The sequence below is a fragment of the Typopeltis vanoorti genome, chromosome 2 (assembly GCF_054136105.1).
Source record: "Typopeltis vanoorti isolate ZY-2024b chromosome 2, IOZ_Tvanoo_1.0, whole genome shotgun sequence".
Taxonomy (NCBI): domain Eukaryota; kingdom Metazoa; phylum Arthropoda; class Arachnida; order Uropygi; family Thelyphonidae; genus Typopeltis; species Typopeltis vanoorti.
This window is the reverse complement of record NC_143550.1, coordinates 124,944,376-124,960,334: the sequence shown is the minus strand read 5'-3', so window position 1 is coordinate 124,960,334 and position 15,959 is coordinate 124,944,376. Positions and strand designations below refer to the sequence as shown.

Sequence of the window (15,959 nt, the reverse complement as noted above, 5' to 3'; positions counted from 1 at the left end):
GACCAGGCTTTCTGAATTATGCAGTGTAGCCACTCTCTTAATAATAAAAATAATAATAATTTATTTCATATCCAAACACAAGTGGTATAGTAGTAAGTAACTGGTACAACATTATTTACAACAAATTAGAATATATTACAAATTGAGGGGGGTGTGCAGCAGCTAGGTCTCATTCCTGCACCCTGTAAGTACCCATTAGGGGAAGCTAAAGCTGCTACCAAACAAATGCAAGTGATAACAATAATAATTAGCATGATATTGAGTTTGAAAAATGAGAATAACATGAACTAAACAAAAGACATCTGTTGTAATTGTATTTTCATTATTCATTATAGACAACTGTAGAGTGAACTCTAAAAAATTCTAGTATTGTAATCAAATGTATTATTACTATTAAAAGAGACTTCCAGGGAGTCAGGCACTCATTGAAGGAGGCCACATACTATGTACACCAGCTGTCATACTTGTTCTTGAATTCATTCGCACTGCTTGCACACACAACATCCATTGGCAGTCCATTCCAATCACACACCACTCTATGAGAGAAATATCTAGATCTCATTTCCCATCCCACCCCCCTACTTGGTGGCATTCATTCTCATCTTCCAAGGATGTCCTCTTGTCCTTTCCCCACCCTCCATAAAATAAGAAATTCCATCATCCAAAATCCTGTATGACCCTTTCACAAGTTTGTAAGTCTCAATCCTATCATCCTTCTTTCTCCTGTTTGCTACTGTCTGCAGCCTACAAATTCTCAGTCTGTCTTCATAATCAGTATTCCATAATCATGATGTCATTTTTAGCACTCTTCTTTGCACTCTCTCTCTCTCTCTCCACTGTATCAGAATCACATCAGACACCAGGAAACCAGACCTGAGCACAACAGTCCAAGTGAGGTTTTATCAAGGCCTTGTAAAGAGGCAAAATGACATCCTTATCTTTACATGTCAAAGTTCATTTCAGCATTGGTTATCTTTTGAGTTTTATTTGTAGTCTTTGCTATGTGGCTCCTAACTTCAACTTCCTATCTACTAATATTTCAAGATCTCTAGCCTGATCAGTTTCTTCTAGCATAATCCCACCAATACAACATTAAATATCTAATCATGCCAAAGTGCACGACTTTACATTTACTGATATCCATTTTCCCATGCCCACAATTCCAGCCTATTCAAATTATTCTGTAAGTACTGCACATTCAGCCACATTCTGATTACCCTACCTATCTTTGCATCATCAGCAAATACTGCATGTTGCCTGTCAAACCCTTTCCAATGTTATTCAATCTGTACTTTAATGTGGTGTACTACAAGGACTGATCCTTGTAGTACACCACTGTTACCTGAAATCTTACAGACTCACATCCCTCGTATACCACTTTTTAATATCTGTCAGTCAGTCATCCTCTTATCCATGCCAATAGTTTATAATCCAATCCCATATTCTCAAATTTATGCAGACTTCTTCCATGTCATTCTATCAAAGCCTTAGAAAAATCCAAAAGCAAAAGTATCATGTTGTATCCATTCCCCCTTGTCTAGCTCTATGGTAATATTATTATAGAATGTGAGCAAGTTGCTAAAACATGACCTTCTCCTAGTAAACCCATACTGCTCATTGCAAAGTAGAGATTCTCTGTCAACCTATTTCTGAATATAAGCCCTAATTAAGATTTGTAAGCATTATTTAGTTCCTTGCCCACCATGTATTAGCATAGTGTTTCATATACTAGGAGACATAAAGGAAGATTTTTCTTTTTATTACATTGTGCAACTAAGTTATAATGTTTTAACTTTTCTGTTACAGCTCTTAAATAAGTATTATTACAGTTTAGTATGTGTGTGTGTATATATATATATATATTCATATTTTTATAAACTGACTTAGATCCGAGAGTTAGAACAAACAATTAAGTTTATTCATAACGCAACATGTTTCGTTGGAAGGCCGACTTCTTCAAGCATTAAGGAACACAGAGAGCAAATAAAAAACACTATAAAGAAACATTGTGTCACTGAAATTCGACTATTATAAACTTCAGTTAACTTTGAACTGGAGCTACAGTCCGTGTTAAAGTTCTATTGTTAGGCATCTGTGACCGTGTGACTTCACGAGTGCACCAGAATCTGATAGCAGAGTTGAATGAGTCCAGTAAATTGTAACTAAGGTTACTGTTTATATGATGAGGGTCCATAACAATTTCCTTAGACTCACCTATGCGGCATTCTACCTTGTCGTGGCATATATGAAGGTTTGAAGTTGTTGTCCAGTTTATCTCATGTTGGCAGCCTTCATTATTTGTGTTTACTGAAAACAGGACATGGCTTGAATAATTATCAAGTACATAGATATATAAAATATATATTTACGTACATATCAAGTTATACAATAAACATCTAGCTAAATTTCTATCAGTAAGAATATAATTATCATTTACCTGAAATAATCCTCATAAAACCAGCAAGGCAAACAATTTCCACACCAGCATCCACAAGAAGCTTGTTGACTGCCATATCAAAATCAACTCGAGATTTAAATCCCTTGTGACTTAGTACCTAAGACAAAAATTTTAATTTAATAAATTATTTTATATTTAAAAAAAAAAAATTATTTATATGCTCAATCAGAGAAACATCATGAAACTTGATCAAAGAGAGAAGCTAGTTCAATTTATTTGGAAAAGTAAAATTCTCAGTAATATATTCTGATGGACATTTTTGATACTATAACCATATCAACTATCAGTATATGTGTACAGATGTTCTACAGTAGTATTATTTAATGAGATAAACAAAAACTTAAATATTTGAAAAGGTGTTCATATTTAAACCTACATCTATGGAGAAGACGAGCTTTGTCCCACTGGATATTGTGTTTAGTGTCAATACTATGTTGTGCCAGGCCAGACCAGACCAGACTTTAGAGGTTTCATGTATTCGATATAATATTGATGTTCTTTGATTTGATTTTCTACAGAATGGCCTGTTTGTCCAAAGTATGTCAGATTACATTCACATGGTATCTGGTAAATGCAAGCTAATGATAGAGGTGCCAGTTTGTCTTTTGTAATGTCAACAGGTGAGAAATTTTGTTGATCGGAAAATATATTTGAATGAGATGATGCTTTTTCAAAATTCTACCAATCAGTTCCAAGATGGCAGAAATATACGGGATTGGAATCTTCAACAGGATTCAGGATTCTTCAACAGACCTCAAGACATTCACAAACATTCGTGACATAGTGGGATTTAAACTCACAACGCGTTGAGTACAGATACTATCTATTCAGCCAACTAGGCTTCATTAGAATTGTTTATTAGAAATAAAAAAGGAGAGAGAAATAAACAGGAAGTTTTAAATTTTTTTTAATTCATTTAATTTTTTTATTGTTGACATTATGTATTTTGATGACCAAGCACAAATAAAGATAAATAAACAAATTTAAAAAATAAAGTATTTATGAATTATAAATTTCAACTGTTTTAATACAAAGAAACAATTACTTTACTTCAAAAAAAATTTGGCAAAATTGTATAATTTTGTGTATCTTCTACAGATATTCTACAATATGTCTTAATACAAAATGAATTTTACAGATTCAAGGAAACAAAAACAAACCTTAGTTGGAATATTAACTTTCTCAGCACGTGCTAAGCCTTGTACATTAGGAATATTTGATATTACAAGAACAATTTCTGCTGCACTTTGCTTACTTGGATCAAGTGTGTGATCAATTAAAGCTTGGAGATTGGTGCCTAAAATAGAAAGAAATTAAACATGAGAATATATATATAAGAAAAATCATAAAGTTCCTAGTCCTTTCAAATTTTTGGTTAAAACTTCTACATTGGTGATCTACCAATGTAATTTACAAATCATTTCCGAAATAAGATTTTGATAATGGGGTAGAAAATTTATTGCATGACACTCTTTTAACTTTATTATTTCATTGCAACCACACTGTTATGAGGTTTTAATGACATTAAGGTGTGTGTGCGGGGGGGGGGGGGGGTAAGTAACTTAATGACCAAGTAACTTGACTTCATGTAAACCTAACAAGAGTGATGATAAGACACTAAATCCCATTTACATAAGTTCATTAGGCTTGTTAAAATGTGTACTGTGTGGAAGGGCTAACTCACCTTATGAAATCCCTTATAAAAGTTTCTCACATCCTTGACAAGATTTGAATCTAAGTCTTTCAACCAAAGACAAATGCAATGCAATCCTTGTGACTGTACTATAAAGACTCAGAAGTTCAATAATGAGTCAATAACATTATTATTATTATTAAATGAGTTCATGACTCCCTTCCTGGGAGTCAGGAACTCACTGAGGGAGACCATACTGTTCTTGAATTCATTCATGCTACTTTCTTGAACCCACAATATCCATTCCAATCATGCGCTATTCTATGAGAGAAAAACTAGCCCTAACCCCCCCCCCCCCACCCCCTTCATGACAGTATTAATTCTCATCTTCTATGGATGCCCTAACATCCTTTCCCCACCCTTCATAAAATGAAAAATTCTATCTACTGAAATTCTGTATAACCCTTTCAGAAGTTTGTAAGTCTCGATCATATCATCCCTCTTTCTACTGTTTGCTAGTATCTGCAAACAAATTCTCAATCTATCTTAAAAATCAGTATTCCACCATCCTGATATCATTTTTGACACTCTTCTTTGCATTCTCTCTGCTGTATCATAATCACCACAGAAACCAGGAGACCAGACCTGCGTGCAATAGTCCAAGTGAGGTCTTATCAAGGCCTTGTAAAGAGGCAAAATGACTTCCTTATTTTTATACACCAAGGTTCGTTTCAGCATTGCCATTATTCTATGAGTTGTAATTACAATTTTTAACATATGATCCTTGAACCTCAACTTCCTGTCTATCAAAACTCCAAAATCCTAGCCTCATCAGTTTCTTCAAGCATAATAACACCAATATAATAGGACATTGGACATCTAATCACACCAAAGTGCATAACCTCACATTGATTAACAATTGAAATGACAGCCATTTTCACATGCCTACAATTTCAGTCTATTGAAATCATTCTGCAAGTACTACACATTAGCAGCACGCCTGATTATCCTACTTATCTTTGCATCATCAGAAATAGCTGTATGTTGCCTGACAAACCCTTTCCATTGTCATTAAAGTAGAGATTGAATAACAGTGGAACAAGGTCTAATCCTTGAGGCACACCAATGGTTACCTTGAATCTCACAGATTCACATCCCTCATATATGACTTTTTCATATCTGTCAGTCATTCATCCTCTTATCTATGCTAATAGTTTATATTCTAATCCCATATTTCCCAATTTATGCAACGGTCTTCCATGCTGTATTGTCAAAAAAAAAAACCTTAGCAAAATCCATAAGTATCATAGTGTATCTACTTCCCTTGTCTAACTCAAGGGAAACATTATTATAGAATGTGAGCAAGTTGCTGAAGCATGCCCTTCCTTTAGTAAACCCATATCTGGCAGATATATTCCATTTTCTCTTTAATGTGTCAGGCTAAATAGCATGATACAGCTAACTGAAAAGGTGTAATATAAACTTAACAAATATTATGATAGTGCAGCAATTCCTATTTGCTATTTGTCAAACCAATGTATTTATTGATCTGGCAGACAATCACTGATGCATCATAGGTCAAGGCATGCTTTCAAATGCATCAGGTCCCTTGATACTACTGAACGACTGTCAGTCTGCAACATACATCATTAGTAAGAATTTACACACAGTTAAACAAGGCCCTAGTTGTTTTCGGAAGGGAACCAGGGCAAACAATGTAAAGTCAGCTACTAGAACAAATCCTGAAACATATCTGAACTCAACATCACCAGAGTTCAAGATCAGTACCATCAACATAAGAAGCCTGAATGGCAAAGAAATGGAGTTAGCTGAGGAATTGCATTAGTACTAGATCGACATAATAGTGGTGTTGACTAAAACAAAAAAGACAAAAACTGGTGAGATCTTTCTGAGTAATAAATACAAAATGTTATATTCAGGCAATGACAATCAAGGAAAAGAAGAAGTAGCTATAGTTTTCAAATCTAAATACGACACTATTTAGGGGGTGCTTAAGGGTCAAAGCTGTATAACTGAGAGGAGACCTCCACATAGCCTTTCAAGGAATGTGGAGAACTGACCAGAGCTTCTGACCTAATGTCCAATCCTCACCTTCTTGTGGTGCACCCTGTTGGGTATCTACTTGGATAGATACCGAACGAACAAGAATGGGCTGGCAATTTGGGATATAGCCGACCAAATTGTATTCTTATTGGTTAAACCAAAATAAAAAATGATGGTACAACATGACAAAATTTCATGCTGCCTGGGGCGTCGCTCGGTTAAACAAGGCCCCGTTGTTTTCGCCAGGGAACCAGGGCGAACAGCAAAATGTCAGCTACTGGAACAAATCTAAATCTGAAAACACACCCCAACTCAACATCACCAGAGTTAAAGATCAGTACTATCAACATAAGAAGCCTGAATGGCAAAGAAATGGAGCTAGCTGAGGAATTAGATAAGTACCAGATCGACATAATAGGGGTGACTGAAACAAAAAAGATAAAAACTGATGAGATCTTTCTGAGCAATAAATACAAAATGTTATATTCAGGCAATGACAATCAAGGAAAAGAAGGAGTAGCCATAGTATTCAACACAAAATACGAGGCTAATCTTCTTGAATGGCAGGCAGTCTCAAGTAGAGTGATGTGGGCAAATATGAGAATGGGGAACTGGACAATGAGACTTATTTGTGCTTATGATCCCACAGAAGGTTCTAATAAGATAGAAGTGGAGGAATTTTTTGATGCTTTAGAAAAAGCAACTGACACAATGAAGAAGGAAAAGTTGATCCTTGTTGGAGATCTAAACAGCAGAGTAGGAAATGATTGCGAGACATACAAAAATATTTTGGGAAAATTTGGAGAAAAGAGCAAAGCTAATAATAATGGCAAATATCTGTTTGATTTCTGCTCAGCACATGAACTGGTTATTACTAACACCATGTTCCACAATAAAAATGTGCACAAATTCACATGTGGAGAAGAGGCAAGGAATAAGAAAAGTCTCATTGACTATGTTATTGTTGATAGTGATGTTTTCTCCCTGGTGCAGGACACCAGAGTGTACAGATGATCTGAAATTGGAAGTGATCACTATTTAGTCTTGAGCAGGATAAAATTGAATTTCATATTGAAAAGTAGAACATATAAGAAAGTTTTAAAGCGAATAAAAGTTGAGCAGCTCTCAGATGTGAACTGTAGACTAAAATACACAAAGATTATTGAAGAAAAAATGAAAGCGTTTGAGAATAGGAATCAAGCCTTGGAGATTCAGTGGCAAACTCTGAAGAAAATATTGATTGATTCAGCTAGAGAGGAATGTGGTGAAGTTGTCTGCAAAGATAGAAAAATTAGATCTCCATGGTGGACACAGGACGTTAAACAGGCAGTGAAGGAAAAGAAGAAAGCATACCGAAGTTCATGGCAAATAAGTTAGCTTGTGCTCTTAGAGAATACAGAGACAAATGCAAGAATGCTAAACACTGTGTAAAACTAGCTAAGCAAAAGTCATGGGAGGACTTTGGCAAGAATATAGAAAATAAATATCAAGAAGGTTTCAAAATATTCTGGAGGTTGTGGAAGAAGCTTAGGAATGGAGGAAAGAGTGATGTAAAAGGAGTTAGAGATGATAAAGGTGACATGAAAACTCAAGAAAAAGATATCCTTGAAGTATGGAGTAATTACTTTGAAAAACTACTAAATGAAACAAGCAGTGATGACAGCACAGTGGTAAAAAACCACTGACCAGGCATGCAGTCAGGAATACATATCCATACTTGTAGTAGAAAAAGCCATCAAAGGCTTGAAATGTGGAAAGGTAGCAGGAGTAGATGATATTCGACCAGAAATGCTGAGGTATGGTATAAGAGTCTTACAGTGGCTGCACTGCATAGTTCAGAAAGCCTGGACAGAGGGACGAATTCCCGATGATTGGAATACAGCTCTCATAGTACCCATATATAAAAAGGGAAATAAAACTGAATGTGAGAATTACAGAGGTATTTCCCTACTGAGTGTTCCTGGCAAGATCTATGCAAGTATACTTGAGAAATGGTTGAGAAGAATTGTGGAAGAAAAGCTTGGTGAAGAACAAGTTGGATTCAGGCCAAATGGAGGCTGTCAGGATCAGATCTTCACTTTACGACAAATAGTCGAGAAAGAATGGGAATATAACAAAGATCTGTATTTACGTTTTGTCGATCTGGAAAAGTCATATGATAAGGTGCCAAGAGAGAAGCTATTCAATACACTACAGTTATATAGTGTCAATGGGTCATTATATCAAGCAATACTTAGTCTTTATTTGAGTTGTAAGCCAGCAGTTAGAATTGAAGGAAGTACAGGAAGATGGTTTAATGTTAAATCTGGTGTGAGACAAAGATGTACATTATCCCCACTGTTATTCATTATCTATATGGATCACATTAGCAAGAAAAGTGGTATTAAACATGATATCAAAATTGGAGATGTTAATGCCAGCTCTTTGCTTTATCTGGATGATGTTATACTTATAAATAAATCCGCTACAAGTCTGCAAGATTCTCTGACTAAATTGAATAGTTGTTGTAATAGATATGGTATGAAGTCAGCAATATAAAGACAAAGACAATGAAAATAGGCAGAATCATTTGAAAATGTCAACTGTGTTGAGAATGGAAAACCTGTTGAACATGTAAAACATTTCAGCTACTTAGGCACGATTTTTAGTGAAGATGGTAAATTAAATATAGAAATAGATAACAGAATCAGCAAAGCTGGTATGGTGTGAAGTCAATTGAATAAATTCATATAGAATAAGAGAGAAATTAGTCAGAACACTAAATTAGCTGTATACAAGACAGTGTTCAAACCAGTTTTAACTTATGGATCTGAGAGCTAGGTCAGAAGTAAAACACTTGACCAAAGACTAGAGACCGCAGATATGAAAGTCCTGAGAAAGATTAAAGGAGTGAACAGATGGCATCAATGGCAATATCATATTAAAAACGAGGATATTAGAAAAGAACTTGACATTGTCAGCATCCAGGAATGCGTAAGCAGAGCTAATCTCAGGTGGTATGTCACTTAAACAGAATGGGCGAAGAAAGATTAGCAAAACAACTGTTCTCTGCCAGGTTGGCAGGAAAACAACCAGAGGAAGACCAAGATGTAGGTGTATTGAGACAGTACAAAGTGCCTTAGACGATAGAAATATAAGGTCTGATAATGTTGGAGTCTTGACAAGTAACAGACTGATTTGGAGGAAAATTGTAGATAGGAAGTTAGTAACAATGTAAATTTTTTTTCATGTAGTACTATCATATCCTGTACACCCCTTGACGGTACATGGCAGGAATTTGATGATGATGATGATGATGATGTATACGAAACTAATCTTGAATGGCAAGCAATATCAAGTAGTCATGTGGGCAAATATCAGAATGGGGAACTGGACAATGAGACTTATTTGTGCATATGGTCAAACAGAAGGTTCTACTAAGATAGAAGTAGAGGACTTTTTTGAGGCTTTAGAGAAAGCAGCTGACACAATGAAAAAGGAAAAGTTGGTCCTTGTTCGGGATCTAAATAGCAGAGTAGAAAATGATTGTCAGACATATAAAAATATTTTGGGAAAAATTTGGAGAAAAGAGCAAAGCTATTAATAATGGCAAATACCTGTTGGATTTCTGCTCAGTACATGGACTGGTTATTATTAATACAATGCTTCAACATAAAAATGTGCACAAATTCACATGGAGAGAAGAGACAAGGAATAAGAAAAGTCTAACTGACTATGTTATTGTTGATGCTAATGTTTTCTCACAGGTGCAGGACAGTAGTGTACAGAGGATTTCAAATTGGAAGTGACCACCATTTAGTTTTGGGCATAAAATGAATTTCATATTGAAAAGAAGAACATATAAGAAAGTTTTAAAGCAAATAAAAGTTTAGCAGCTCTCAGATGTGAACTGTAGACTAAAATACACAAATATTATTCAAGAAAAAATTAAAGGAGTTTGAGAACAGGAACTAAACCTTGGAGATTCAGTGGCAAGCCCTGAAGAAAACATTGCCTGATTCAGCCAGAGAAGGCATGTGGTGAGGTTGTCTGCAAGGATAGAAAATTAAGAACTCCATTATGGACACAGGAAGTTAAAGAGGCAGTGAAGGAAAAGAAGAAAGCATGTCGAAAGTTCCTGGGAAATAAGTCAGCTTGTGCTCTTAGAGAATACAGAGACACATGTACGAAAGCTAAACACTGTAAAACTAGCTAAACAGAGGTCATGGGAAGACTTGGATAAGAATATAGAAAATAAATATCAAGAAGGTTGCAAGATATTCCAGAGATTGTTGAAAAAGCTCAGAAAGGAAGGAAACAGTGCAACTCAACAATCCATTACCTGAAAGAGTGCTTTTCAGCACTCTTTCAGGTAATGGATTGTTGAGTTGGACAGGAGATTGGCTGTTGTGTGTGTATGGAGAGTTGTATCCTGAAGAGAAAAATCACTAGTAGTGCACTACAGGGATATATTTTAGGACTGTTATTGTATGATGGATAAACATTTTCTCAAAAGGCCAATTAATGCTTATTGCAAGGTGGGGGGGGGATCATCATCATCATCATCATCAAATTCCTGCCATGTACCCTCAAGGGGTGTACAGCATATGACAGTACTACATGAAAAAATTACATCATTACTAACTTCCTATCTACAATTTTCCTCCAAATCAGTCTGTTACTTGTCAAGACTCCAACATTATCAGATCTTATATTTCTATCGTCTAAGGCACTTTGTACCGTATCAATCCACCTATATCTTGGTCTTCCTCTGGGTCGTTTTCCTGCCAACCTGGCAGAGAACACTTGTTTTGCTAATCTTTCCTCTCCCATTCTATTTAAGTGACCATACCATCTGAGATTAGCTCTGCTAACGCATTCCTGGATGCTGACAATGTCAAGTTCTTTCCTAATATCCTCATTTTTAATATGATATTGCCATTGATGCCATCTGTTCACGCCTCTAATCTTTCTCAGGACTCTCATATCTGCGGTCTCTAGTCTTTGGTCAAGTGTTTTACTTCTGACCCAGCTCTCAGATCCATAAGTTAAAATTGGTTTGAACACAGTCTTGTATACAGCTAATTTAGTGTTCCGACTAATTTCTTTCTTATTCCATATGAATTTATTCAATTGACTTCCCACGATACCAGCTTTGCTGATTCTGTTGTCTATTTCTATATTTAGTTTACCATCTTCAGTAAAAATTGTGCCTAAGTAGCTGAAATGTTTTACTTGTTCCACAGGTTCTCCATTCACAACACAGTTGACATTTTCAATGATTCTGCCTATTTTCATTGTCTTTGTCTTTTTATTGCTGACCTTCATACCATATCTATTACAACAGCTATTCAATTTAGTCAGAGAATCTTGCAGACTTGTAGCGGATTTATTTAGAAGTATAACATCATCCGCATAAAGCAAAGAGCTGACATTAACATCTCCAATTTTGATATCAGGTTTAATACCACATTCCTTCATAATGTGATCCATATAGATAATGAATAACAGAGGGGATAATGTACATCCTTGTCTCACACCAGATTTAACATTAAACCATCTTCCTGTACTTCCTTCAATTCTAACTGCTGACTCACAACTCAAATAAAGACTAAGTATTGCTTGATATAATGCCCCATTGACACCATATAACTGCAGCGTATTGAATAGCTTCTCTCTTGGCACCTTGTCATATGCCTTTTCCAAATCGACAAAACTTAAATACAGATCTTTGTTATATTCCCATGCTTTCTTGACTATTTGTCGTAAAGTGAAGATCTGATCCTGACAGCCTCTATTTGGCCTGAATCCAGCTTGTTCTTCACCAAGCTTTTCTTCCACAATTCTTCTCAACCGTTTCTCAAGTATACTTGCATAGATCTTGCCAGGAACACTCAGTAGGGAAATACCTCTGTAATTCTCACATTCAGTTTTATTTCCCTTTTTATATATGGGTACTATGAGAGCTCTACTCCAATCATCGGGAATTCGTCCCTCTGTCCAGGCTTTCTGAACTATGCAGTGCAGCCACTGTAAGACTCTTATACCACCATACTTCAGCATTTCTGGTCGAATATCATCTACTCCTGCTGCCTTTCCACATTTCAAGCCTTTGATGGCTTTTTCTACTTCAAGTATGGATATGTATTCCTGACTGCATGCCTGGTCAGTGTTTTTTATCACTGTGCTGTCATCACTGCTTGTTTCATTTAGCAGTTTTTCAAAGTAATTACTCCATACTTCAACGATATCTTTTTCTACCGTTTTCATGTCACCTTTATCATCTCTAATTCCTTTTACAGCACTCTTTCCTCCATTCCTAAGCTTCTTCAACAACCTCCAGAATATTTTGCCACCTTCTTGATATTTATTTTCTATATTCTTGCCAAAGTCCTCCCATGACTTTTGTTTAGCTAGTTTTACACACTGTTTAGCTTTCTTACATTTGTCTCTGTATTCTGTAAGAGTAAAAGCTGACTTATTTGCCAGGAACTTTTGATATGCTTTCTTCTTTTCCTTCACTGCCTCTTTAACTTCCTGTGTCCACCAGGGAGTTCTGATTTTTTTATCTTTGCACACAACCTCACCACATGCCTCTCTGGCAGAATCAATCAATGTTTCCTTCAGAGTTTGCCACTGAATCTCCAAAGTTTGATTCCTGTTCTCAAACTCTTTCATTTTCTTTTCAATAATATTTCTGTATTTTAGTCCACAGTTTACATCTGAGAGCTGCTCAACTTTTATTCGCTTTAAAACCTTCTTACATGTTATTCTCTTCAATATGAAATTCAATTTTATCCTGCTCAAGACTAAATAGTGATCACTTCCAATTTCAAATCCTCTGTACACTCTGGTGTCCTGCACCAGGGAGAAAACATCACTATCAACAATAACATAGTCAATGAGACTTTTCTTATTCCTAGCCTCTTCTCTCCATGTGAATTTGTGCACATTTTTATGTTGGAACATGGTGTTAGTAATAACCAGTCCATGTCCTGAGCAGAAATCCAACAGATATTTGCCATTATTATTAGCTTTGCTCTTTTCTCCAAATTTTCCCAAAATATATTTGTATGTCTCACAATCATTTCCTACTCTACTATTTAGATCCCCAACAAGGACCAACTTTTCCTTTTTCATTGTGTCAGTTGCTTTTTCTAAAGCCTCAAAAAATTCCTCCACTTCTACCTTAGTAGAACCTTCTGTGGGACCATAGGCACAAATAAGTCTCATTGTCCAGTTCCCCATTCTCATATTTGCCCACATTACTCTACTTGAGACTGACTGCCATTCAAGAAGATTAGCCTCGTATTTTGTGTTGAATACTATGGCTACTCCTTCTTTTCCTTGATTGTCATTGCCTGAATATAACATTTTGTATTTATTGCTCAGAAAGATCTCACCAGTTTTGGTCTTTTTTGTTTCAGTCACCCCTATTATGTCGATCTGGTACTTATCTAATTCCTCAGCTAGCTCCATTTCTTTGCCATTCAGGCTTCTTACGTTGATAGTACCGATCTTTAACTCTGGTGATGTTGAGTTGGGGTTTGTTTTCAGATTTGTTCCAGTAGCTGACTTTTCGCTGTTCGCCCTGGTTCCCTGGCGAAAACAACAGGTGCCTTGTTTAACCGGGCGACGCCCCAGCCGGCATGAAATTTTGTCATGTTGTACCATCATTTTTTATTTTGGTTTAACCAATAAGAATACAATTTGGTCGGCTAAATCCCAAATTGCCAGCCCATCCTCGTTCGTTCAGTATCAAAGTAGATACCCAACAGGGTGCACCACGAGAAGGTGAGGATTGGACATTAGGTCAGAAGCCCTGGTCGGTTCTCCGCATTCCTTTAAAGGCTATGTGGAGGTCTCCTCTCAGTTATACAGCTTTGACCCTTAAGCACCCCGGGGGGGGATCATAATGATCTCTATTCAAAACCAATGCCTTTGAGGATATTCATTCCTGAGCAACAGTGGTGTGTGTGTGTGTCTGAATGGGAATATATTTGTCCCAAATTCAGCACACCCTGCACTATAACACTTTAATCCCTAGGAGTTCTCTACCGTGAGTCTACTATATTTGCATTTAAGTTTAATAACTTTAAAAGACTATACTTTACAAAGTTAACATCAATATGAATCCATACTCAAAGCTGATTTTTGGAAAATCAAAGATTGTACCTACTCATGCAGTAAGGCCAATATTATAGCAGCATTATTTTCTACTATAATTTATTGCAAATGTAGAGTGTGTATTTTATGGAGCAGTTCAGAAAAATAACCATGTTTATATTTGTATGTGAGAAAAACTGGATTCCAAGTTCAAAACAAAGGACTTAGGAACAAGCTTTTAAAACACAATCTGTTCAAGTTTAATGAATCCCCACTCCCAATAGTGATAATAGTGAAACAAAAGTTAAAATTTTCACCTGATCCTGAAATTAACACTCCTACTTTCTTCTTTCGTTTTGAACAAGAAGGTGGGGGGAGATGAAAATTCTTTACTGCAACACGGGGTTTACCTATAATACAAAAAAATAAAATGTAAAATGATGAACAATTTACATTATTCCAATGGTATCTAATGTGTGGTGATGCTAAACATTCATTTATATAGAAAAATGCAAAAACTTCAGATCATTTTTTTCTGATTAATATCAGAAGCACATAACAGCTAAAATAAAAACATCGTTAAAAACAAAAATCCACGAAAATTAACATTTACTTAAAAAATTGAGAATACAGTATTTTTTCATCCCATCTTCCTTTACTGATTAAGCTCAAAGATCTGTTACCATGTAAACTTGAATTTCATAAACCTAACTTGCTAAATATGGCATTTAATCCCAGTTAGCATTCTTACACTTGTTCAAGTGTTAATTTGTCTTTTTTTTTGCAAAAAGGCAGGGAAAAAAAGCTAGTTTCTAAATGAAGAAACTTGCAACATCTCTATGAAGCCAGCATGCTTACGGTCAGTTGAAAAACTGTTATAAATGTTTTTTTACCTCCAAGAGTGGATTCAAATCTATTTCTTTTCAACTAAAGGGTATTATTATTATTACGGGCAACAAGGAGTACTTAGTTCCATCAAGGTAGGCCCTAACATCAAGTCAAGAACAACTATTCAACATTCACATAGTATCTATCGCAATTTGCCTTAAACTTATTCACAGTGGCACCCACAACAGACTCTGGCAGCTTATTCCACTCATTCACCACTTTCCAAGGAAAAAATCTAGCTCTAACACCCTTGCTAACCACACTCTTCCCAAGTTTCCATGGATGGCCCCTAGTCCTTCCACCATAAGTCCTGTTCTCAAAAATATCTTCTAAATTAATCTTAGAGAATCCCTTCAGCAATTTGAATGTCTCAATCATACCCCCCCCCTCCTCTTCCGCCTACCAACCAATTTCTGCAACCCACAAATCTTCAACCTGTTCTCATAAGGTTCATTCCATAGACCTACTATCATCTTAGTCACTCGCCTCTGGATCCTCTCCACCTCCTCCCCATAAAGAAGAAACCCTGGTGCCCAGATCTGGGCACAGTAGTCAAGATGGGATCTTATCAAGGCTCGATACAGAGGAACAATAACTTGCTTGTCTCTGCTAGTCAAAGTATTCTTCAGTAACCAAGTGATTTGATGGGCTGATTTAGCCACTTTTGCGATGTGCCCCCTAAACTTCAACTCCCAATTCACCAACACTCCCAAATTCCTGGCCTCGTCAATCTACTGAGTACAGTTCCACCAATATGGCATACTGCTGCTAATTTTTTCACCCCAAAATGCATACCCTTATGTTTTGCCACATTAAATTGACATTCCATTC

General features: G+C 36.1%; 1 protein-coding gene across 2 annotated transcripts in view; it reads right to left on the bottom strand.

Moving 5' to 3' along the window:
• Nucleotides 1–15,959, bottom strand: part of Gart (trifunctional purine biosynthetic protein adenosine-3 Gart) — a 270,858-nt gene that overhangs the window by 32,818 nt on the left and 222,081 nt on the right. For both annotated transcript variants that reach the window (XM_090408017.1, XM_090408026.1), the window contains exons 17-19: nt 14,558–14,650; nt 3,619–3,755; nt 2,438–2,555 (exon numbers count right to left, since the gene is read on the bottom strand). In XM_090408017.1, coding sequence (XP_090264143.1) covers nt 2,438–2,555; nt 3,619–3,755; nt 14,558–14,650 — 348 coding nt within the window. The remainder of the gene's footprint in view (nt 1–2,437; nt 2,556–3,618; nt 3,756–14,557; nt 14,651–15,959) is intronic.